This window comes from Calcarisporiella thermophila, assembly GCF_041956535.1.
Source record: "Calcarisporiella thermophila strain CBS 279.70 unplaced genomic scaffold VTP21scaffold_16, whole genome shotgun sequence".
Lineage (NCBI taxonomy): Eukaryota > Fungi > Calcarisporiellomycota > Calcarisporiellomycetes > Calcarisporiellales > Calcarisporiellaceae > Calcarisporiella > Calcarisporiella thermophila.
The window spans coordinates 556,730-580,426 of record NW_027192206.1 but is presented as its reverse complement, the minus strand read 5'-3'; the positions used below and the strand labels follow the sequence as shown (position 1 = coordinate 580,426).

At 45.4% G+C, this 23,697-nt stretch overlaps 10 protein-coding genes across 10 annotated transcripts; 6 read left to right on the top strand and 4 right to left on the bottom strand.

Moving 5' to 3' along the window:
* Positions 1–381: 381 nt before the first annotated feature.
* VTP21DRAFT_3169 (uncharacterized protein) lies at positions 382–681 on the top strand (the record flags this gene model as incomplete). The annotated part of the gene is made up of 2 exons (XM_069393442.1): positions 382–608; positions 675–681. 2 exons carry the CDS (start codon positions 382–384, stop codon positions 679–681), a joined length of 234 nt encoding a protein of 77 aa, XP_069249779.1.
* Positions 682–1,003: 322 nt separating this feature from the next.
* On the bottom strand, positions 1,004–1,785 carry VTP21DRAFT_3168 (uncharacterized protein; the record flags this gene model as incomplete). The annotated part of the gene is made up of 2 exons (XM_069393441.1): positions 1,004–1,197; positions 1,281–1,785. 2 exons carry the CDS (start codon positions 1,783–1,785, stop codon positions 1,004–1,006), a joined length of 699 nt encoding a protein of 232 aa, XP_069249778.1.
* A 187-nt stretch (positions 1,786–1,972) lies between these two features.
* Positions 1,973–2,746, top strand: VTP21DRAFT_3167 (uncharacterized protein; the record flags this gene model as incomplete). Its single annotated transcript, XM_069393440.1, has 2 exons — positions 1,973–2,280; positions 2,356–2,746. The coding sequence occupies 2 exons, from the start codon at positions 1,973–1,975 to the stop codon at positions 2,744–2,746; spliced, it is 699 nt and encodes a 232-aa protein (XP_069249777.1).
* Positions 2,747–4,087: 1,341 nt separating this feature from the next.
* On the bottom strand, positions 4,088–6,755 carry VTP21DRAFT_3166 (uncharacterized protein; the record flags this gene model as incomplete). The annotated part of the gene is made up of 2 exons (XM_069393439.1): positions 4,088–4,999; positions 6,591–6,755. The coding sequence occupies 2 exons, from the start codon at positions 6,753–6,755 to the stop codon at positions 4,088–4,090; spliced, it is 1,077 nt and encodes a 358-aa protein (XP_069249776.1).
* A 1,842-nt stretch (positions 6,756–8,597) lies between these two features.
* Positions 8,598–9,182, top strand: VTP21DRAFT_3165 (uncharacterized protein; the record flags this gene model as incomplete). Its single annotated transcript, XM_069393438.1, has 1 exon — positions 8,598–9,182. One exon carries the CDS (start codon positions 8,598–8,600, stop codon positions 9,180–9,182), a length of 585 nt encoding a protein of 194 aa, XP_069249775.1.
* Positions 9,183–11,352: 2,170 nt separating this feature from the next.
* On the top strand, positions 11,353–13,690 carry VTP21DRAFT_3164 (uncharacterized protein; the record flags this gene model as incomplete). The annotated part of the gene is made up of 5 exons (XM_069393437.1): positions 11,353–11,428; positions 11,528–11,605; positions 11,672–12,845; positions 12,895–13,082; positions 13,158–13,690. The coding sequence occupies 5 exons, from the start codon at positions 11,353–11,355 to the stop codon at positions 13,688–13,690; spliced, it is 2,049 nt and encodes a 682-aa protein (XP_069249774.1).
* A 1,415-nt stretch (positions 13,691–15,105) lies between these two features.
* Positions 15,106–16,533, top strand: VTP21DRAFT_3163 (uncharacterized protein; the record flags this gene model as incomplete). The annotated part of the gene is made up of 1 exon (XM_069393436.1): positions 15,106–16,533. The coding sequence occupies one exon, from the start codon at positions 15,106–15,108 to the stop codon at positions 16,531–16,533; it is 1,428 nt and encodes a 475-aa protein (XP_069249773.1).
* Positions 16,534–17,113: 580 nt separating this feature from the next.
* On the bottom strand, positions 17,114–19,127 carry VTP21DRAFT_3162 (uncharacterized protein; the record flags this gene model as incomplete). Its single annotated transcript, XM_069393435.1, has 6 exons — positions 17,114–17,501; positions 17,563–18,402; positions 18,487–18,571; positions 18,649–18,797; positions 18,866–19,006; positions 19,069–19,127. The coding sequence occupies 6 exons, from the start codon at positions 19,125–19,127 to the stop codon at positions 17,114–17,116; spliced, it is 1,662 nt and encodes a 553-aa protein (XP_069249772.1).
* A 1,559-nt stretch (positions 19,128–20,686) lies between these two features.
* VTP21DRAFT_3161 (uncharacterized protein) lies at positions 20,687–22,205 on the bottom strand (the record flags this gene model as incomplete). The annotated part of the gene is made up of 4 exons (XM_069393434.1): positions 20,687–21,475; positions 21,570–21,899; positions 21,971–22,045; positions 22,152–22,205. 4 exons carry the CDS (start codon positions 22,203–22,205, stop codon positions 20,687–20,689), a joined length of 1,248 nt encoding a protein of 415 aa, XP_069249771.1.
* Positions 22,206–22,517: 312 nt separating this feature from the next.
* VTP21DRAFT_3160 (uncharacterized protein) lies at positions 22,518–23,597 on the top strand (the record flags this gene model as incomplete). Its single annotated transcript, XM_069393433.1, has 7 exons — positions 22,518–22,575; positions 22,687–22,819; positions 22,885–22,900; positions 22,974–22,998; positions 23,056–23,121; positions 23,197–23,291; positions 23,367–23,597. The coding sequence occupies 7 exons, from the start codon at positions 22,518–22,520 to the stop codon at positions 23,595–23,597; spliced, it is 624 nt and encodes a 207-aa protein (XP_069249770.1).
* Between the last annotated feature and the right edge of the window lie 100 nt (positions 23,598–23,697).

Below are 23,697 nucleotides of genomic sequence, written 5' to 3'. Positions count from 1 at the left end.
TTAAGGAGATAGGCTGATCTTTCCTTGTCTTGGAGCGTAACTCTGCGTCTTCCGATTTTTTACGTGAGGAAAATCGCCTCCCCTGCAATGGTAGGTTTTATCAGGAACGTAAAGGGAAATAAAACCTTGATAATGGGATAACAGAATTCTTCCGGAAGATTTCTAATTCGTTCCCAGCCTTCACGCCGTTTAGCCACATGAAAGGAGAATGCAGCAATCATTAGAAAGCCAAATAAAAATCCGCCGTATTTATAGCTCGTTCTTAGTTTGTTCGAAGAAGCATTCTCATTTCCCATTCATTCCGGCATCCATTACCATTCTCCTCTCGCTCTTTTTTTTCCCCACCACGCAGCACTTCTCTAAACCAACCCAGCAGACTCCATGGACATCACCTCTCTTATCTCCTATTTCTTCTTTTTCCTCGGCCTAATGACCCTGTCGCCCGCCATTCTCATGCTCGTCTCCGACTTGCTTATGCTCACCTACGTGCAATGCCGCTCCGCGCTGGTCAATGGCGAGGCCTGGGCACGAGAAACCGCGGCAGGAGCACACAAAATGTACCGAGAGAGGGCACGCCGATGGATCGGCCGAGGCAGAGTCGTCATGAGGTAAGCATGTTTACGTGCATTCGGAAAATTACCGGATCGAAATTAACGGGATCATTTGCCACGTAGCTCATGAAATGCGACCCTCCATCGATCCATTGCTTCATTTCCTCCATGTTAATTCTTCTGCTTTTTCTCATTTGATTTGATTGATTTCTATAATTTGTTGTTATTTATTTGCGATCCATGTTGAAAATAGTGCTATCCAAAACAATAGAGCAAAAAAGCGCCGTGTGCAAACTTCATAATGTTTAATATATTTTTATCTTTGTTGTTTGAAGTGGATATTTATTTGATATTTTAATAACCAGCAAGATGCTATCTACAAGGGAATAGTGGGAGGGGGGGGGGGGGTATTTTCAAGAGTATTAAAAATGCAAAGCGTGCTGATGCTACAATCAAGTTGAAAAAGTGCCTTCAAAGCCACCGGAAACCATGGGCGCGTCCAATGCCAACTCAAATTTAAAATCAGTGGGGGAGGCTGCCGTGCTTGAGAAAGAGGAGGGCCAACTGGCGCTTGCCTCGGGAAGCATCGAGGCGGCCTCCGTGGAGGCTGGTATATAGAAGAGGCTGGACGCGGTGGGGCTGGTCGCTAAACAGAGGAGGCCAGGGTTAGTTGCGCAAGTACGAGGAAGAAGAGGATAAAAGGCTCGTGGGAGCGGTCTCGGGACTTACAAAAAAGCTTCTTGCCGCTCTCCCGCTCAAACCGCTCGCATTCCAGCTCCTCCCTCTTTAGCTTTGCCCTTCTATTTTGGAACCAGATTTGTACGCTGCGCGGGGTCATCCCAAGCTCTTTTGCCAACCGCTGCCGTAGGTTGGCGCTGGGCTTTGGTGTCACGTCGTAGACAGACATAAGCAGCGCGGTCTCGTGGGAAGAGAGGCGGCGGCGGTGCTTTGAGGGCCGCGTTGGCCGCGGGGAGGGAACAGGGGACGGCGGCAGGGGGGGGGGAGAGGGCGAGGCGGAGAACAGGTCTGAGAGCTGGGGCGAGTGCGCGGGGAAGGGCGAGCACGGGTAGGCCAGGGGGTCTGAGGGGGTGGGCGGGGGGGACTCGGCCGAGGGGAAGAGCGAGGGGTGAAGGACGAGGCGGTCGGTGTGGAGGAGGGGCTCGTGCTTCAAGGCCGGCTGTAGGGAGAAGAAGTCCATCACTTCCTTGGAAGCCATTAGAGAGGACGAGAGCATGCAAGTTGGGGGGGGACCGGGAACGAGCGCTGACGGGGGCTTTATATTAGGTTAGCATCGACGGTCCGGGGAAGAGGGTGGAGAGCGGAATAATTGGTGACTTGGGAGCAAGAGGTTAAGTGGATACAAAGAGGATTCGGAGCTGGCGGCGATCTTGGGTTATGGCGAGGTTATATAGCGGGCCCTTATGTTTTCTCTGCACGGGAAAAGCGCGGAGGGCTCCGTCACGCTTGTTCATATGAACCCTCCCAGTGCTAAGGTCGAGAACTCTGTTCGGCGCGCCTGCGCGGCAATTGGCGCGCAGCCTTTGCTAATCCCTCTTTACCGACGGATAAGGTTTGGGTCGGTCCACCAGGCCACTGGGAGAGGAAGGAGGCTTTTGCGAGAGCGGTTAGCCACTAGCGCCAATGGGCCTCCTGTTTGGTTGGTGCTGCATGCTCGTGCGGGAACACGGAGCTGCCTTCCCTTCTCTTCCCCGGACACGGCAGTTCCCATGTAAGCTTCTTTTTCAAGCTCCTTCGCCAACCTAAAACCAGAGTCGGCCCTCCTCTTCCCTCGGTTTGGATTTAGCTCCGGCGCCCAAGCAGTTGGTGCGTTTTCCCCCAACCCCTCTGTCGAGCCGATAGGCCCATGGTGGGCGTGCTATGTCCGCTTTATTTACGGCCCGATTCTGATCAAGAGAGGCTGCGGCGTGTTAAGGCCGGCCGGCTTGTCTGCAGATCGGTGCCTGAGAAATGGGACCGTGAGAAGATGCGGGAAAGATTTATTGCAAATCGCAACCGCAAGTGGCCTGTATCGTGACTCACCACGTTCCCCCCCTCCCCCCCTCGCCCACTCTGCTGGGCCTAGGGCGTTCAGGCCTCGGCCACACCCGCCAGATCTGAAAGCCAATTTTGCATTTAGGGGGGGGGATCGAGAGGTGATTTCTAAGACCCCTCGCCTGCTTAATAATAACACCTAAGAAATTAGGTTGTCCTTGGCAATTGCTCGGGTGTAATTGCTAACAAAGCAAATCTGTTAAGATATCGCCCCCACAAGAAGAAACCATTGCTTTGCCCCCCATATGCCGCTCTGCCTGAGCGGGTATGCTATCCTGCCGTTAAGGGTTTAGACCAGCGTGTGCATTGAAAAAACAAAAAAGGCTAAAGCTTAAATGCATTGCAAGAACGAAAAGCCACACTGCATCATCTCACAGACCTGGAAAAATGCATTTGCGACCGAAAAGTTTTGAATAACTTCACACACATAATTTGTGCTTTTGCCGACCATGACAAATCCAATTTTCCTTTTTTTTTGTTTTCCCTAAGAGACCAAAGGCCATTGCCTCTTCAGAGATCAAAGTTACAAATGGGACTTGCCGCATCATGATTTATCATCCGTGGAGGTACGCTTTCTTGGACCAATATTTTGTGTTCGTTCCTAGTTTGCTAATGCTCGATTAATATTTTGAAAATTTCGGTGATAACTCTCCACGGATTAATTACATGGGGCCTGACGCTGGGAATGATGCATCTCTCTTTGCTGCACGGCAAAAAAAATACTCCCATGATCAATCAAAAGGGCCAGGTCGACCCACCTTAACAAACTGTATGCCGCGAGTCCGAATCGGTAGCTCTGTTAATAAATAAACTTTAACATTATCAAATCTGGTATAGTAGAGTAATCCGGTTTTCCGGAGCAGGCTGGCTTGTGTTCTTCAACCATAACAAGATGTTCGAGAACCCTGTTTGGCTTGGATCATTAATTAATAAGGATTTAATCCTTTGGTATAGGATTGTATATTCTATTCACTAAGGTTGTTGTATTTTCTCCTTGCACTTTCTAGTTTATCAAAGGTTCTTTTCACCACATAGTATTTCTATCAGTTTATGAGCACGACATATTACTTTGATTGAGATGCTTCCATGTATATTGCTATGGAATGGGTTCCAAAAGTAATGAAAACAAGGCGGTTTGCGTTTAATCTTTAAACATTTTGGTAACCGAGATTTTAGAAGGTTGCGAATAAGATTGCTCTCCACTTGAAGAGCAAGAAATAAACGGGTTGTAGCTTAACTGCCTAAGCATTTATTATCACTCATATATTCTCGGATGGGTACATATAAATAAATAGGAAGCGAGTTCGCTTCCCTTCGACTGGGTTATTTTTAACTCCCATTTTATAAAGGTAAATAGGGCTAATGATTTATTTCAAACTACCGAAAGTGGCAATGCTTGTAATATGAAATATGGGTAAAAGGTCGATAGGACTTTTTGTATGCGGATAGAAAAGCACGGATATTCTCTTAAGAATCTACAGAGATTATCGGAAAGGTGACCTGGCTTTGTCATACTTACTCTGTTGCCGATAGAGGGTTGCAAGCTTATTCAAGGTTGAAGTTATAAGTGGGTGATAAGATCCAAGCACTCTCTTCGTTATGCCCAGGGATCGTTTGAGCAGCGGCTCAGCTAAGTCGTACTTGCCCTGTTGACAATAAAGCTCAGCGAGATTGCTCAAAGCTGAGGCGGTGTGTGGATGGCCCTGTCCAAGGACCCTACCCCTAATGTCCAGGGATTGTCGAAAAAGGGATTTGGCTTGACCATGCTTCTGCTGATGACAATAGAGTATGGCTAGATTATTCAAAGTTAAGGCTATATTTGGGCGGCACTTCCCGAGCGCTTCCTTACGAATCTCCAGTGATTGCAAGTAGAGTGGTTCAACTTGGCTGTACCTGGCTTGTTGCCGGTATAGCTCGACTAAATTGCTCAAAGATCTGGCCGTATCTGGGTGGCGAGTTCCAAACACTCTCCTCCTAATCTCCAAGGATTGTAGTTGGAATTGTTCAGCTTGGTCGTACATACTCTGCTCTCGATAGATTATTGCTAGGTTGTCCAAAGTTCCAGCCGTATCTGGGTGGTCGGCTCCGAGCACTTTCGTCCGAACTTCCAGTGATTGTTTAAAGAGTGGCTCGGCTCGGTCGTCCTTATGCAGCTCGGCATAGAGTGAAGCAAGATTATTCAAAGTAGATGCTGTATCTGGGTGGTAATGCCCAAGCTCCCTATTTTGAATCTCTAGAGCTCTTTGGTAGTGAGACTCGGCTTGGTTGTATTTACCGTGATGACGATAGAGTTCTGCTAAGTTGCCAATAATCGAGGCTGTTTGGGGGTGGTCGAGCCCAAACTTTCTCTTCAAAATGTCCAGTGCTTTTTGATAGAGTGACTCGGCTTGGTCGTACTTGTTGACGAAAGATTACAGCCAGATTGTTGAAAAACTGAGCTGTATGTATGTCGCACCCAGTCATCTTCTTCCATATGTCTAATGCTTGTTGGTAGAGTGACTCAGCCCGGTTGTACCTGCCTTGCTCCTCATAGAATATGTCTGGATTATTCAACGCAGTGGCTGTATGTGGGTGGTTAGGTCCATATAATCTTGTGGAGATCTCGATGCACTTCTGTGCAAGCTGCTCAACTCCAACATATTTTTTTTTGGACTAAGAGATAAGCAACCGTTCGATATAGCTGGATAGAGAGATCCCGCGACAAGAATGACCCTGGACGAAATTTCTTGACCAAACCGAAGAAATGTCGAATGTGTAAGTGATATTTATTCAGAGCTAACCCAAAATTACCCAAAAAGCAATTTGGGAATGAAGCTTAAATTTGCGACGAGACGTGATCCAACCAGATGAATGCATGGAATAGTGTGAGAATGAGGTCGATTAAAGCCTGCACATTGGGCCAGTCGACGAAAAGGGTTCACAGGTTCATTTTACCACTATTAATCGGGTATTGGATTCAGCTTATTCATTTTCTAGAGGAAAATATGCTTTCTTTTTTTCTTACCTGATTCTTATTCTACATATGTTGTTAAACGCTAGCCGATAAATTCTTCGAAATAGCTCACATGCTATTCTTACGGATAGTCATTGGCTTTATTATTTAGGGAGACATGACAGCCCGTTGTAATCAAAATAATCTTGAAAACAATACAATTCATGGAAATCAAAGTGATTGTATTACTTATTCGGGAACAACTTCTGACTATGGCGATTTTAGTGCTGACACAATGGTTCTGAATAACAATCAATCAAATCATGAAGATGGTAACTCCAGATTATGTTTTGCTAGGACAAGCTTTGGTTTTACTTAACGAATTCTCGCATACGTATTTATGTAGTCCAGGGTACCAGTTCTTCCAAAGCTAACTTGAGCGAATTAAAATTTTACAATGTCCTCAATGGAATCAAGATTTCGTCCCTCGTCCTAAACTAATGGTCCAAATATTGAAGGAGTCCAGTCAAGCAATTCCCGTAAGGATGGTCTCTCAAGAATTCTTGTGCTCTGGGGTCTTAGGGGAATGGGTAAATCCTAGCTCATGCTCAGGAACCGTTACGATTACCGTACCAAATACAAATTCGTGCTATGGCTCAGTTAACAATTAGTTTAATGACGTTGATTCGTCATCCACTCGAACTCCAACGCACCAACTATAGCCAAGTTATTTTTCGATACAGTATTCAGACTCCATGGCATGCCACAAGCAATTGTTACAGACCGAGATCCACGATTTATCAGCAACTTTTGGAAGGCCCTGCACGATTACTTAGGAACGGAGCTAGCAATGTCAACCGCTTATCACCCAGAAACAGACGGACAGACTAAAAGAACAAACAGGATTTTAGAACAGATGCTGCGCGCGTACGTGACTTATCGACAGAACAATTGGGATGAATGTCTGACAGCCGCTGAGTTTGCCCATAACAATGCAAAGCAATCATCTACTAAAGTGAGCCATTTTGTACCTAATTCAGGATAAAAGGACTCACTTTAGTAGATGATTGCTTTGCGTTATTGTGGGCAAACTCAGCGGCTGTCAGACATTCATCCCAATTAGTTTGTCGGTACGAAACGTATGCTCGCAGCATTTGTTCTAGGGTGCGGTTGGTTCTTTCTGTTTGACCATCGGTTTCCGGGTGATATGCTATTGACATTGCAAGTTTGGTTCCTAAGTATTCGTGCAGGGCCTTCCAGAAATTGCTGATAAATCGTGGATCTCGGTCTGTAACAATTGCTTGTGGCAGGCCATGGAGTCTGAATACTGTGTCGAAAATAATTTGGCTATAATTGGTGCATTAGCTGTTGTTGTTGGAACGAAATGCGCCATCTTTGTCAGTCGGTCTACGAAAACCATAATTGCGTCGAATCCATTCTTCGTCTTAGGGAATTGCGTGATTAAGTTCTTGGAAACCTGGTGCCATTTCTGAGTTGGTGTATCAAGTGGCTGAAGGAGTCCCGCTGGAAGAGTGTTGCTCGTCTTAGTTCTTTGGTACACGTCGCAGCTCGTCACGTATTTCTTGGCGGCATCTCGTAATCTGGGCCAGTAGAAAAATCAATGAATCCGCCCGTATGTCTTCTAAATCCCTAAGTATCCAGCGATCGGAATAGCATGATTCTCGAAAGTGCTGTCCCAAACTCTTCCAAATCTCCTGCAATTATTGAATAAATGGTACTGCTTTGTCATATTTGCCCAGTGGAGTATAGAGTATTGCTAGGTTGCACAAAGAGATGGCTATATGGGAGGTTTATGCACCAAAAATCAGACAGATTCGGAGATTAAGTAATAATAATTAAGAAATTAGCCTGAGCCAAACTATTTGGATATACATCTCTAGTATTATAGCAAAATTTTTGAGAGCCAATAACTCTGCGAAGATCCATCCTTGAGCTCTCATTTTTAGTGCAATCGATACACCATCACTTATTAATAGTTTCCTAAAAACCACCATCAAAACCTTTCCTTCCTCTAGTAGGTATTACTTAGGATGATACTTACTGTACAATTAAGATCGTAATAAATCTTTCTCTCTATTTCAAAGCCCCGGTAACACCTGCCTTGATGGCGATAGAGCTCTGCTAGCTTGTTCAAAGATAAGGCTACATTTGGGTGATCAGACCCATGTAGAAACTTCGACATCTCAATGCAAAACTCTCCTATCAGCTCAATTATATATAATCCATAAGCTAAGAGATAAGAAACCACATCGGAATAGTGGGATTTCGACATTCACTGACAAAAAAAGTCATTAGATTAGTCCCATATACTTGTCTGACGAGTTGGCGAATGTGTGAGATATTCATTCATAACTAGTCATGCGCACGAGTCATAGTGATCTCCATATTCCATCTCCCTAATGAGATCTATGTTTTATTGGTCCATTATATTCTTTATCAGACAACGTAACACATTTCCATATGCTACTGTGTTGTTGCATTGCATTTGGCTGTAAATCACGGACAAACTTAAATTATGCGAATGGTTCCACACTCATTGGGCTGTAGATCGTAGTCAAACGCAATAATGAAAATAAGAGATTGGTCTTTATTAATATCATAACAATAACGAAGTAAACAGGAGATACTCACCTTAATAAATATAAAATATCAATGAGGATAAAGAAGTTAAGGTAGATTTAAATAAGAAATGAAGAAAAATCTCAGACCATACTTCACCAAAAGACAAGAAAATAATTTTTAAGCAGTCCCAAGCTTAAAAACAGAAACCTTATCTTCATTCATGAGAAAAATGCAAGTGAGCCGTCTGGTTACATATTACAAATGTTTCCCAGATAATAGCCAGGGTTCATAATATGAGAATCAAAATTATGCTGATGAACCATCCTATTACATTATAAGATCATCAGATCATTTTCTTTGACTATTAAATCCTTTATTTTGATATATTGCTCCTCACCAATTTACTATATTTATTGAGTCTTATAAACAAGCAACATTGCACCTATTAGTATAAAATTGAGTTAGTAGTATACTAAACAATGACAGAACGGTATCTTAGCCAGCAACGGCTTTCCGAGCTTGTTAATCTTACAGACCATTCTGACCTCAAGCCCATCAGCACCGATTCGTATTCCGATCAGGAAATCTACGAAACTATAAAAGCAAAGAACGGGATGAAAATTCTGATGTTCTGTGCACTCCAGACTGCGATTACCGGCTCCGGTAACAAAGTATTTGGAGAGTTTGAAATGAATGGCGAGAAAATCGACGTCAAATCCGTGTACAAAGAGTTTGGCGTTAAGGATGATTTGAGCTTGCAATCAAAAATAGCACCAGATGATTTGACCCCGCGCAGACTCCAACGATTTTTCCGAGTCCAAATCAAAGATTATCTGGAGAAAAACGAGACTGTGTATCCGTACCTGTGGAAGAAATACAGTACTCTAGATAAGAATTATCTCACCACCACGTTTCCGGGTGCAGAATCTCTTGTTGAAACGGAAGAAGAAGCTCTGTATCTGATCGAGACATACAAGGAGCTGGATAAGAGACTTGGAACAAATATTACAGAACGTATCAAACGTGTTCTACTTGCTCGCGGGGTTATTTCGATGGAAGAGTAAGCGAACTATTGAAAACTGAAGCGTGAACTTGGCCACAAAAAGAAATCATAAAACCAAAGGAGAAAGTTAACAAGAGAAAATTAAGGGAAAATATATATTGATTGATATTCTATCCTAAATGGATTTATATTGTAAAGAGACGAGAATTGTAGCAATAGGATAGTTTATTTGCACATAATTTCTGATCCTTGTTATATGAAGCCCTTTTAAGGTTATTCTCGTCGTAAATAATTAAATCGAACTTCAAATGTAATAAAAATCATAGTTCTTGTGAATTGAGTCGTTGATATAAACAAAAGTAAGGTTCGGATGATATTAGTGTTTATTAAACAAAGTTCGATTCTTAAAAGAATCCTAAAAGTAATTCGATTATAAAAATCCCATAAATAGTTAATTCCAATTCGATAAGATCTTATAATACAGTTCATACAAACAATTAATTAGGAATTTAGAAAACTACAGTAAAATGAAGAAAGTATCGAAATTGAACCGAACTCATTTTCAAGTACTATTATACTACTATTACAGTACTTATTACAATTGTGATCACTACATTTTGGTAGCTATGAACAAGAAAAAATACATTATTATTTATTATTATTCTGTGTTATTAAGTGGGAAAAATACGGTGAATCAAAAATCTCTTGAAGTTTTCCTGTCGCAGATAACTTCTCTCGTTGTAAACATGACCTCAACTACCTTGTAAAGCTTCAAAAAAGGCTTTATTTCAATTCCTTTGCCACCATTTCATGGCCGAAGCGGAAAAAATGCGCAAAGGTGGATTGGGCAAGTAGATACACTATTTGAAGCAATGAGAATTCCGGAAGAACGAAAGGTTTTATAGTTGCTTCGTACTTAGGGATACCTCAAACCAGTGGTATCAATCAAATAAGTTCGGCACAGATACACCAAATATATGGCTAGATTTTGGCAATGAACTTATAGCGGTTTCCGAACCTGCTGATTATCAAATGTCCTGTGTAATCAGCTTACATCACTTCGCCAAGCATTCAAGATTACGTCTTCCAATTCCGCAACATCCTTGTTTAGTTGGATTCTTATGACAACAAGCAGACGATGACGATGTTTATTAGTGGCCTTAAGTCCAGAGTTAGAATACAAGTCAGTACAAGGTTGTCAAAACCCTCTAAGAAGCAGTTGAATTAGAGGTTCCTAATGATACAACTGTTAACTGGGGTATGACATTTTCAACAAATTCCGACAGTAATGTAAGAATTAACCGGAATATCGACAAGGATAATAGTACGACAACAATGGAACTCAACAATGTTTCTCGTAAAGAACAATGAACTTGAAGCAAAAGCAATAGTTCCTACGGTTCGGTATGTGTTTCAATTGCGGCGAAAGACATCAAATTGCCAAAAATTGCCCAAATAAGAAAAGAACTCAAAGATCACAGCCAGCACAGGACACGATATCAACAAACAACTCTGATTCAAGCAAAGCGGACAAGAGAGGTCAGACGAATAAAGAGAAAATCATCGAAAAAAATTGGGAAAAAAAAACGACGGAGTGATTCAAGAAAACATAGTTTATTCCGAAACGATGCAATTATGAATAGCGTGCCGGCAAGAATCCTAGTAAACAACGTCTCAACGGATAGTTTCATTCGACAACAATTTGCGGAGAATTTGGGTCTGGGTGTTCAAGAAGTTGCTGTTGGAATTGGGCTATGTATCGAAGTAGAAATGCTACGGTGAAGTAATGGATATTAAAACTAATATCGGAGAGTCTTTAGGGACGAACTGCTGATTTCCTTGTTACCGATGTTGAGTATGACTTAGACCTGGGAATATGAATAACCATAGATGACATCCGTCTACTGATTTCGGGCAACAAATCGAAATCTTTTTTCGGTTATGGAAGACTTGGAGATTACGATAGGTCTGTTTTTACACTAGTATCGAATCAGTCTGTCAGCAAAAGTTGGATTAAGTTCAATACATAGCGCTAGTCTTTTGCCTAGTTTTCACTGCTGGTTTCACTCCCTCCGCCATTGTTACCACCTTTTCTTTCATCTTTCCTCCCACTTTTCCTCCTTTATTTTCTCTTTTTTGTATATATAGCTTGCAAAAATGTTGGATGGGCCGTCTTTCTCTGCTTTCTTAAGTCGTTCAAATCTAGCTCACAATTGCATCGTTACTTGCACATGCCGTGGGTGCCATCGAAAAGAACATATGAGGATACTGAATCGAGCGCAAGTGAATACGACGCTCTTAGTAAAGGTATCTTCCAACTCCACATTTCCTCCTCCTCTCGCTCGATACTACATTGGCGACCCTAACTAATTTAGTACAATTTTCTTCTATGCTTTTAATGATTAGAAATCGACGACGTTATATTATCCTCAAGCATGCGCAAAGATGCTATTTCCAGGACCAAAGCGACTGATTTTCATGAATGTAAATTTACTAGAATTGTCAACTGCGCCCATGAAGAAATTTCAAACGATTTTCTATCGGTGCCAGTCATTGGCAATTCCCTCACATTATACGAGACGCTGTATCGTTTTAAGGCGGCCGAACCCATACTTAATGAAATAATTTTACGTGCGAAACACATAGCGAATAGTAGGCAAGTTATACTCGAAAACTCTGGCTTGTTTTTAGAAAAAGAAGCCCTTTTAGCTATGGCGTTTTCAACCGCGTACCGTCAGCGAACCACTGCTGGGAGTGGTACTGCTTCAACTTCTACTAATTTTGCCGTTGGCCCTAGTGACCTCAAGGGAATCTATGTCCATGGTCCACATGGTGTTGGCAAAAGCCACGTGTTGCTCCAGATTGCCACCTATCTTCGACTAACAGAGCCTACCTACCGAGTAATATATATCAATGATTGTAAAACTTGGTATGCTCTTAAGAGCTACGGCAAAAGGTTTCGGTTCCTTCTGCGTGATATTATCATGGCTTTTCCAGATGACAGTGAAGTACATTCTCTTGTCAAAGAGTTCTACGATGTATCATACAGCTATCGGAAATACGACCTAAACGAAGAAACTGGTATCTTTCTTAACAAACTCAACAACCTATGCACCGATGAGAAGTTGATCCCAATCTGGATTATTGATAACCTCGAAGAGTTGAAGGAAGACAAGGTTGAGTACCCTTTTGTAGTCTACCAGACAGTTCTTAGACTGTTTGGACGCGTGGTGGTTCTGTGCGCATCTAGCAACAACGCAATTACACCCCCATATGGGATAAGTGGTTTCAAGCCATACCAGTTTATGACTCCTTTTAATGATACCGAAGCTAAAGTCTTCATCGAAAAGAGATTTGCCGATGTCGCATGGGTTATTGACACCACTCCAAGCAAGTGTGCCGCATTTCCAACTGAACAAGTGCTGGATGTGATGCGAGAGATTACCCTGTTTTACCCATACTTGCTCTCTGGACTCTGCGAGCATCTTATCTCATTGGCCAAAAGAGGATATTTGAGCCAAGTCTCAGAATCCATTCGCCTCCGCAGGGTTAAGGCTCGTGCAAAAGCTTTCCTTACTAGTGCTCGTGGAGAAATTGAAGAAAACCACTTAAAATTTTTGAAAGGAAATTTTGGGTTGGTTGATGTAGATAAGGTGAAGGTAGCTGCAATAGCCGCGATCATGGATATTGGTATTGAAGCTGGTTCTTACACAATCGACCGGAAGTAAATGTACGAGATACTATCGCCTACATCTTGCTACGCTGAAATCAAGTTTTTCAATCCGGTCTTTAAAGAAGGGGTTCGAGCCTACTACGGCCGCCATTTCAATGACCTTCTCAAATCACTCGGATCGCCCACATTTGATGGTAGTATGGTGGGCCCTGGATTTTGTCAGGAAGTCGAATGGCTCCTTTTATAAAAAGCCAAAACCTCTAGGTGTATCAAATTTGACACGGTTAAGTTGGAGCAAGACGACAAGTCCAACCTCATCCATACTAAAGGGCATATCGATTTTAGCGATCTAATTTCAGAAAGACCTTTACTCCTTGGAAGAAGACAGTGTGGACACTATAGATATTTCTTCAGTCAACCCGTTCGCACGCCATCCCAAACTTTTTAATCACCTATTTGATACCCTTGAACAGAGGTCTAAGAATTACCTTCTTATACCCGCAACTGAGACTTATAAGGCGATTAATTATGCGATTCTCCACCGTGGCCCCAGTGCCCAGTCTGACGAGCTGGTGCTTTTGCAAGTCAAAATGACCTCCCCCGAAAAATTCATAGAAGAGCTCAAAACCTGGAATATATACGAGGCATGCATGCTCTGCGAACACTACATCGATGACGATTTCACCAAGCTCCGAATAGTGTTCCTACTCCGACCCGCCTCATATGCGGAAATACTCGAGCAGGAACAGTATATACATATAGAAGAGTGCTCTACCTTTATCTACTCTGACGGGCACCATACCAGGGAGGTGAATTTTGAGGTAGCATCGGTTGCAGACATCGAAGGGTTCGATTTCATTACGAGCGCCAAACTATCCAATGGTAGCTATTTTTGAACCTGCGAAAGTAGACTCACCCTTTCATTAAAGAATTTATTTAGTGCTCTTTGAATTATTAATCGTCTTTTGCTAAATTATTTTATCCCTGACCAAAGATTGATCTATCAGTGCTGCACTTTTTTGTCATCGAATGCTCACTCCGATAGCTTGAAATTAAGAATAAATAAAAAGGCTATAGATGAAGCCAACTTCAATAATGCAAGCCAATGTGGTCGATACCATCAAAATAGCCGCCCACTCAACTAGAATTGTAAATATAGAAAAATAACAAAAGCAAATGCAGAGAGGCTTGACTAAACTGATTTTACTCTCAAAGTTAGATAACTTAATTAAATCATTCCATAAGATTTAATTCTGCAATTTGGTAAGCAACTTCCAATTTGACCGTGCCTCACTTATCTCTCCCTATAGGGCGCCTTATTGGCCAGGCAAAGTTGAGTTCGAGGGAAGAGGAGGATTTCATTAATTCATCGATTTCGAGGATACAAGTGAAGGTGATAGTTCAATACCGCCGTGAAGGTTGAATGTGGAATCAACAAGAAATAGAAGATAAGAGTCACTTTGAGTAACCAGAACAACCTTACCCTCCTTCTCTCTCGAGGGAGAGGTGCTGCGTATTACCTCACTCTGCAGAAACCCACTTTTATTGAATCAATGGCCTACACTTATCTTACCAATGGCAGGCAAGATGACTCCTCACGCCAGCCGTGAGTTTTGATAGCTTTTCTCGGGCTCCCTTTTTCAAATAGACGCGCTTAGACGGATAAAGTCAGCAGGCTTACTTAAACCGGGAAGATGAAATTGGGATCCAAACCCGCTGCGTGCCGCAGTCACAAAATCGGACGAATGTTCTACAACGCTTATTATCATTTTAGAAAAGTGCAACACCAGAACCCTAATTGTCCAAATAAGCATCATGTGACTTTTCCCATATCTCAGCTCTAAATCATGCGGGGAAGCGCGGGTCGAGGGGAAGAAGAGCCGAGGAGGAGGAGGAGGAGGCGAAGGAGGGGGACTGTTGAAGTGGAGCGCGGAGGCGAGGTTGGGGCCGCTGGGCTGTGGCGATGAGCCGCGAGGGGGGTGGAGGCAGAGGGCGTCCTGCAATAAGTCTTATTTAAGCTCTGCTGCCCTCTGGAAACTCTAAATGGCACTAAACTTGTTTGGTTCGATATGCAAAACGACGTCACGATTTATCGCTTATCAGCGGGATCCGCATTTTTTTCGTATATTTATATTCCTCCTCCTTTCTCTCCCTCGTAAGGCGGCCAAAGACACTTCAAACCGCATTTATTTATTTCGTTATCTACAAAAGCTCTCAAACCGGCCTGTCCAACGGTCACAATCAAGCATCCATCTTATCTCTAAAACGCAACAAATCATTCCCATTGTCAACTCCGCGTTTAATATCCTCCATGAAGGGATATTATCAGCAACAGCAGGAGGCCGCACGGAGAAAGAAAGGCGAAGAATGGGCTAGTGGGAAACTCATCAATCCATTCGAGATCATAACCGGCGCTAATGATTTGCGCAATTCACAGCCGTTTCTGCCTCATCAACCGCTCAACATCCAGATCCCCTCCTATTTTGCCTCTCCTACAGACTCCCATCCTTATCCAATCGAGGAGGGCCGATCCTTGGCGGATCATAGCGTCTCACCCTCTTCGTCCATCTCTTCTGCGACTGACGAAACCATGCAACATGGCCATCGTCAAAGGCGAACATTGACCGATCCTTGGCTCTCTCCGGCCGATGCCCGGGCCCATTTCTCTCGTAAGCCCGAGCCCATAACTGGCATCCCTGTACCTCTACCTCGGCGAAAGTCCACATCAGCCACTCCGTACGTAACTGCGTCGTCCTACAGTGATTTACCCCCTTCGCCTGCGGTCAATTACCTCTCAGCCCTGGCAGGCGCCCCCATCTCTCCCCGAGTCGACGACGAAGGAGAGCAGGTGGGAGACTATATTCTGGGGCCGTTGATAGGACACGGTGCATCCTGCGTGGTCAGAGAGGCGTATCCTGTGGTCCCAGTGGCCCAGCCCGTAGCGGTGAAGATAGTTCGGATACAGGGTGGACGAGGCGAAAAGGCGCTCATGCGCGAAGTAAGAATATGGCGATGTCTGAGAAACGAAAATATTCTTCCTTTGCGAGATGTGCTCGTTATGGACGAATCCGTGTTCTTGTTCACGGACCTGTGCAAAGAAGACTTGCTATCCTATCTTAATCGGAAAGGCCAGCTCTCCGAGGTGGAGGCTCGACGCATATTTCGGGAGCTGTGCCGCGCAGTGCGGTATTTGCACCGTGAAGTGCGCATGTGTCACAAGGACATCAAGTTGGAGAATATCCTCCTTGGAACCGATGGGAGTGTGCACCTGTGCGACTTTGGTTTAGCAGAGTTCTGGGACGCAGAAGCAGAGCGGGCTTTGCTGGGGAGCATCAACGAAGGTTCCAAGAGGAAGGATGAGGCAGGCGGCTGTGGTGGCTGTGGCGATGGCGAACAGCCTAAAGAGATGGGGGCGGGAGAGGAGGAGGGGGATGAGCCAGTGGTTGGGTCTCTCCCCTATGCCTCGCCTGAGCAGCTTCGTTCGCCTACACGGCTACGCTGCCCCCAAGTGGACATCTGGGCCATGGGCGTTGTCCTCTACGCTCTTGTCACGGGACGTTTGCCATTCCACGACGAGTACCAGCCGCGCTTGCATTTCCAAATCATCTCTGGCCGGTATTCCGAGCCAGAGGGAGCGAGTGGAGCATTAAAGGAGCTGTTAGCGGGGGTATTCCACACTCAGCCTGAGAAGCGGTGGGATATCGACCAGCTTCTTGATACGGAGTGGTTGAGGGAGTAAAAGAAAGAAAAAAGAAGGGCGAACAACATGGGCCTCACCTACACATGCTTCACTTCATTCCAATGTACTCTATGTCATACGCTGAATTTCTAATTGTATTTTAATCCCAATGTTTTTGACTTTGTAAATATCATTTTTAATTTCACATACTTTCATGGTTAGGTCTAGTCTTTTTTTTTTATATGCAGTCTTCTTGCTCTAGCGCCGATGGATTTACCCTCTCCTTTACTTTTATTCTATATACATATTTGGTGACCATGATATCTGCTAGTTGATATCTTAGTTAGAAGCCATGTTTCATTATATATATATTAATTTGTTTATTAAGATTATTTTATCTTCTATTACCTAAAAATATACAAGAGAATAAAAAAATGATAAATTAGGGATTAATATAAAACTTATCTACATCATCAGTGGGGGGGGAATGTATACTGGGGTTCTGTAGAATATCCAAGCAGGAGGCCGAAAAGAATAGTAAAAAGAAATATAAGAACGTTGGGAGTCCATTAGGTAATATTTAAGTCATATAAGGAAGGGAGTCCGGCGATACGCATTTTTTTTTCCCCTGATAAATAGTTCAGTGTTCGTCCATGGGATGCTGCAGATTAGAGATGGAGAGAAATGCGGAGGAGGACTGGGTGGTGGTTGGATGGGTAGTGGAGGGGGGGGAAGTGATCATGGGCGACGCCAAGTGAAAGGGCATGCCTCCACCCTCCCTCTTGTTTGCTTCCTCGTGCTGCTGCTGCATCAACATCATGCTGGGAGGCGGGAGCCTCACCGCGGCAGCAGAGGGGGAGGTGGGCGCGGCGGGCTTGCCTAGATCGCCCCAGCGAGAGGGATATAAGGACTTGTGTTCCTGGAAGCCTGGGTGAAGCAGAAGGGAAGGCGGGGGAAGCGTACGGGGATGAGGCGGGGTATCCCGATGGTGAAGGTTGGTGGTCGAGGGGGGGGGATAGTGGCAGAGACTGAGAGGGTTGGAGGGGAAAGCTGGGGGTTGTTCGGGAGGGGGTGGAGGGGTGAGAGGACGAGCCAGCGGAGCTGGAGCGATACAACGCATCCGACGCGATGGGACTCAGGGCTTTGGGGAGCGGTTCGGCCGAGCTGGGCCTCTCGTGGTGAGTGGGCTGGCCGGCGTAACTATACTGCTGCTGGTGCTGGGAGTAGGAGTGCAGCTGGGTGAAGGCAGAGGTGGGAGGAGAACGCATGGGCGCACCCGCCGCGGACAGAGCCGGGCCCTGCTCGGAATACGAGGGGGGGTAAGAAGACGGCTGCGAAGGTTGGCCGTAGAGATCCCTACCCGCTGCACCTCCCGCTGCGCCGGAGGCCCATAGAGGAGACGGGTAGGGAGCACTGGTGGAGAGGGAGGAGGTAAGTGGGAGGGAGCGTACGCCAGCATCGAGGCTCATTGCCCTGGGGCCTGCTGTAGGGAGGCCGTGGGGGCTCGAGAAAGAGTGCCGCGAATATTCGGGGGAAATTGGGGAGGGATATCCCAGCCGAGTGTGTCCCTCCACAATTCCACCTCTTGGCGAAATGAGGCCGGGCTCGCCAGCGTTGAGAGGCAGGGTAGGAATCGGAGTTGGCATAGGCGGAGTAGAGTCTCGATCTTCACTCATCACATCGTCGTTGGAGCGCTGCCTTTTGACCTTCATTTTGCCAGAGGCGTCTTGGTCGTGGCCGCTGGGAGGAGAGAGAAGAGGCGCGGCTCGCTTGAGTTGAATGCGGTGCTCCTTCCGGATGCGCAGTTTGACCCCCTGATCAGAGAAGGATCTCGAAAGGAATGTCGATTCGGCCATGCCCGGAAATTCCTTGGCGCTGTACACGGTGAAGGGCTCGGAGTAGATGGTTTGGATGAGCATAGCCACTTCACTATTGATCAAGACCATGATTAGTACAGGGCCATGAAGTGGGGAGGATTGGAAGATCAGAGCGCCATTCATCTTCGACACTTACTCTTTGATCCGATAGAGATTCAGCTTAAGACGGAAATTGCCTTCGACTCTAACCGACAGATCACCGAAAACAAAGAAGCCGCCGTCTAGAGAGGTGGGGAAAAAAAAAAGGAGTCAATACCGAGAGTGCTCTAGCCAGAGCGATCCCTTTCGGCTCACTCACCCGTATTGTCGATATCCTTCAGCCGGTGCAGTGAGGATACGTTGCTCCCTACCAACGGGCGCTGCGACACCAGGACTGGGTCCTTTGCGTACTCCTTTGCGCTGACAATGTCTGCGCACATGAAAAAATTCGGGCTCTGCAGAAATCGCCTAGGTACAAGAAAGCAGAGGGTGAGTTCTTCTTCCACTTGGAGAGCAGCGCAGCCGGCAACACATACTGGGACTCCTCGGCACCTGCGTCGTCGAGTTTGATCTGGACGATGGGCGGGGGGTCGATTGGACGCCGATCCGCCCTTTCTTTGGAATTGCACACTCGGGCCTGTTTAGGCTGCTGGCGGAAGATGAGCGAGAAATTGGAGCTAGAGCGGGCGAGAGGGAGGTTAGGGTGCGGGGCCATCACAGAGCAGACAGGCACACTTACACATCGCCGGACCAGATGCTCTCGGAGTTCTTCACAAAGTTGTAGTTCAGCTTTGACATGTTCTTCTTGCTCTCACGGCCGCAAAGGCAAGGTTCTCAAGCGACAGGGGTGGGGGTGGGGGTGGCAAAGAGTAGGGCGAGTGGATTGGAAAGACAGACCAGCCGGGGGGGAAAGAGGAGGGAAAGCACACTAGCGACAAAGTAGCCCTATCGTTTTTTCGTCCTTGAAAGCCAAACGGGATGGAAAGCCAAAAAAAAGCGGCCTTCTAGGTATATATATTTGGCGGGCCGCCTGTGAAAAGCTCAGCCCGTAACAAGAGTGAAACCTGGCAACACAGCGGTCGGTTTTATTTATATAATATAATAAATGATCCTGGCATTGAACGCTGTACCTTTTTCGAGGGGGATCCAGTCCTGCCTCGCGTGTATATTGTTGGATCCAGCCTGGTTAGCACGGTCTCATTAGAAATGAGAAAGCAATTCCAAAGAAAACAATAAGGTAAGCATGACAAGTGAAAATGTCTCAATTCCTCCCCTAAGAAGGCCTTGCCTTTTCCCACTCGAATTGCCCACGGTTTTTCATCAGCACTCCCATCACTCCCCCTCCCCCCCTCGCCCCCTCCCCCCTCCAAACCCTGGTTAAAATCCGCGGAATCACAGTGCAAATCCCAGAGCTTGAAAATCCAAGGCCCAGAAGGAGGAATAGACAGGTGTTACGCTTGATCCAGAGTTCCAAGTCAAACGTTACAGTGGCCATGTCTCGGATTCACTACTTAGACATTTTTCTCTCTTGGTCCTGGTAACACCTGTCTCGTCGCCCGATATCGGAACCTCCCTCATTAGTGAAAGGCATGGCGTATCGATTTCGCTGGGGGAGGGCGGGGGGCAAATGGGAGCTCGTGCTGCCAATTTTTCATGTGGGTTTGGGCTTAGAGTGATCGTTGAGCAAAAAGGGAAGGACCCTCTAAGAGACTTCCGAGGCCAACCATCCCATCCGATCCTCCTGTCTTGAACAACACAAGCCAATCCTGTCGCCCTCCCTCCCTCCCCCCCCCCCCCAGCCAAACAAAAACAAACATGCTTTGTGACATTTTCCCTAATGAATGCGGGCGGGAGGTTTTTGGCTAACGTCCTCGCGCAGGCCTTCCCACACCCCCCCCCCATTACACCAGGTTTTATCGCCCTAGGCCACAAGCAGTAAATTTGCTGCTAATTAGGCTTTTATTTCCAATTATTGCCGTGAGGTGCAAGCTTAGCGAGTGTCGAGCCGGTGCGGCCCAGGTAATTACGTATTGTAATGGCTCACCGAGTACAAAGCTTGCAAATATTTTGATCAGCGTGGAGCTGGCCACTCGATAAATAACCGACAAGAATCAGAGATTGCGCTGATTTATTGATTCTATTACACAAATTAAAAACAGTAAATAAAAAACGGGATAAGGCTCGAGTGAAAATAGAGGGGAGGAATCGGTCGAATGAGCGTGCGGCAAAGAATGCGGGCTAGATACCTGGAGCTTGATATCCGAAACAGAATTTGCTCTCGATCTTCAAGAGCTAAAGCTACGTATAAGGCAAGATGGAATGCCTTTTTAAAGTAAACCCTCAGCCAATCTCCTACCTCAGCTCCTCTCCCGATCCTTTTCCCGATCCCGATCTCCATATCTTTCACGTTCTCTACCTCTCTCTCTGTCTCGGTCCCTATCCCTCTCTCTATCCCTCTCCCTATCCTTCTCTCTCTCTCGGCTTCTCTCTCTATATCGTTCCCGATCTCTATCCCTCTCCTTATATCTATCCCTTTCTCTGTCTCTATCTCTATCTCTTTCCCGATCCTTCTCCCTTTCTCTCTCTCGCTCGCTGTATCGCGTCTCTCTTTCATAACGGTCACCATCCCTCTCAGAGCCACGTTCGCTCAATCTATCACTTCTGTCTCGCTCCGATCCCCTGTCTCGATGGCTCGACTGCTCACGTCGTTTTTTGCGCTCCTGCTCAGCCAGGATGATTTCCTCCATGGCTGTTAGTTTACGCTTTTCCCCACCCTCATTGCCATTGGCCGGGGCTTTCGAACTATTTTTCGCAGCCAATGCAGCTAGCGAGGTGGGTTTTTTCGGAGGTGCTGAAGCAGAAATCAGGGCACTCAGTGGCTTTGGTTTGCCATTGGTAATGGTATTGGAGGTAGTATTAGGGGTGGTGGTAGCGGTGGTGGCGGTGGTAGTGGTGGGGGGTTTAAGCGAGATGGCGAGCTTGATTTTTTCATCCTCTTTGGAACGTTGAAGCTCGGTGTATTCCGCCTCGTCAAGCCGGTTTTTCTCTTCTGCTTCTCGTCTTGCCCGCTCAATTTGCTCTTGTATCATCCGCTGCTCTCGCTGCTCATCATCTACATCTTGGCGTTCTTTCTTTTGAATAGCAGCCTAATAAATGCCAAGCAAAAAAAAAAGAAAAAGCAAACCTAATGAATCACCCATACCCAGAAAGGCCCAGAGGCCATGAGTGGTCAATGCTTACCTGTCTTTTCAGAGCTTCGGGGCTGTTATCTATCCATTGAATGAACCAGCCTTTGGGTGTTTCATCCACGTGGCAGATGCCCTGTCTTCCCAGGTATTTCACAAATCCCGTCAGCGTATCCCATTTGGTGGCATTCATGTGCAAATGGTTCCGGTCAGAGATGTACTCTTGGTATACTTGATTTGCATGCACTCGCTTTGTGTTGTACCGCCTCGAAAGCAAATCAACAAAGCCGGTCAAAAATTCGCGTGAATAATTCTCAATGTGTTTGTAGGGATTCTCGGCGACAAGGAGAAGTTGCCGCTGATGGGATTCTGATGCACAGTGGCACTATACATGGGAACAAGGGCATATAAATACATCCAATGTGCTTAAACATAAATAATAGTCGATCCACCTACCTTGAAGCCGTTCTCATCTCGGCACTGCTTTTCACATACTTGGCAATACCACCTTAACTTTTGAAGACCCTTGGCCTTTTAAAGGAGGGGTGGAAAATGAAAAAGCGATTAGTTATTATCGAAAATCAGGACCCTTTTATCTACATCTCAGCCTGATGGACAAACAGCCTAAACAACTCACCTTCATGCGATTGGCAATAGCCTTGGGCGTGAGAAATCCTCCATCCTTTCCCATCTTTATGAATGATCTATGGCTTCGATTGATATGGATACCAAGATCAATGCAAAAGTTCGAGCAAAGGATTTTCAAAGAAAAAACCGTTACGTAACAATTCAACGTCACACTTTTTTTTTCGGCTCGTCTCGATAAAACGTCTCGAGTGTCATCTTGTATTCGAGACCATTGCGTTATCTCTCTTCCCCTGACTCGAAAAGCGAAGTGAAACGTTGTAAATACTGGAGGAAATCAGTCTCGACGCTATTTATCTTCTTATTTAAGCAAACTACTTCATTTCGCCGCGGTTGCTCCTCCAATTGCTATCTCTTAATGGCTGCCTCCAAGAGCTACGATTATTTAATCAAGCTTCTGCTCATCGGAGACTCAGGTGACATTGCTTGCCCCTGACATCGTGCTCGACAGCGTCATTACTACTGACATGTTTGGCGCGTTTCTGAAACTTTTAAACTAATCATCATGCTGCATTGTACATTGCCAGGTGTCGGGAAAAGTTGCCTTTTGCTAAGGTTCTGTGAAGATTCTTTCACTCCGTCCTTCATCACAACCATTGGTATCGATTTCAAGATTAGAACCATCGATTTAGATGGAAAGCGTATCAAACTACAGATTTGGTGAGTAAAGCAGCTCTCTATCATTTCTATAAAATGTATTGACCCCTTGCGTGCATCATATTCAGGGACACTGCGGGACAGGTAAGTCGCGCGAAAGAAACAGCATCCGAGCTTGAGGTAACTTATTTATTAATGATGTTTCCATCTTGAATAGGAGCGATTCCGCACTATTACCACAGGTAGTGATTGAGTTTTTAAAATGGTCCTACCCCAACATTAATTCCCATTTTTCGTAGCTTATTATCGAAATGCGATGGGTATCCTTCTTACCTATGATGTAACAGACATTCGAACGTTCAATAGTATGTTATTGGATATCTTCCTCGCTTGTGCTTCCAGTTTCAACTGGTTGCTTACTTATCCGTCAATGCCTCTAGATATCCGCACTTGGTATTCCAACATCGAACAACACGCAAGTGAGGGAGTGAACAAGATCCTGATCGGGAATAAGTGTGATGCGCACGAAACAAGGGTATGTTTGCTAAGCACTCGGAGTGGCCTATGCTAGAGTATCGTTAAACTCTCCCTATATTTTTTGGGTGGATAGGCGGTGAGTACTGAGGAGGGCCAAGCTCTTGCGAATGAGCTAGGATTGAGCTTCCTTGAAACAAGCGCCAAGTCCAATATCAACGTGGAGGAAGCCTTCTTTACGCTTGCCCGAGACGTCAAACGACGGCTGATCGACTCGCAGAGTCAAGGCCAAATGGAGCAGCAAACGAAAAAGCGGATTGATATCAACAACCAAGGAACAAAGGGTGCGGCAAGCTGCTGTCAGTAAATATATGCACTGAGTTCTCTCCCCATATACATACAAGTTAATATATTATTTTGGGGGGACGATCCAAAGCGTTCAATACCTATTTTTTTTCTCTCTCTGT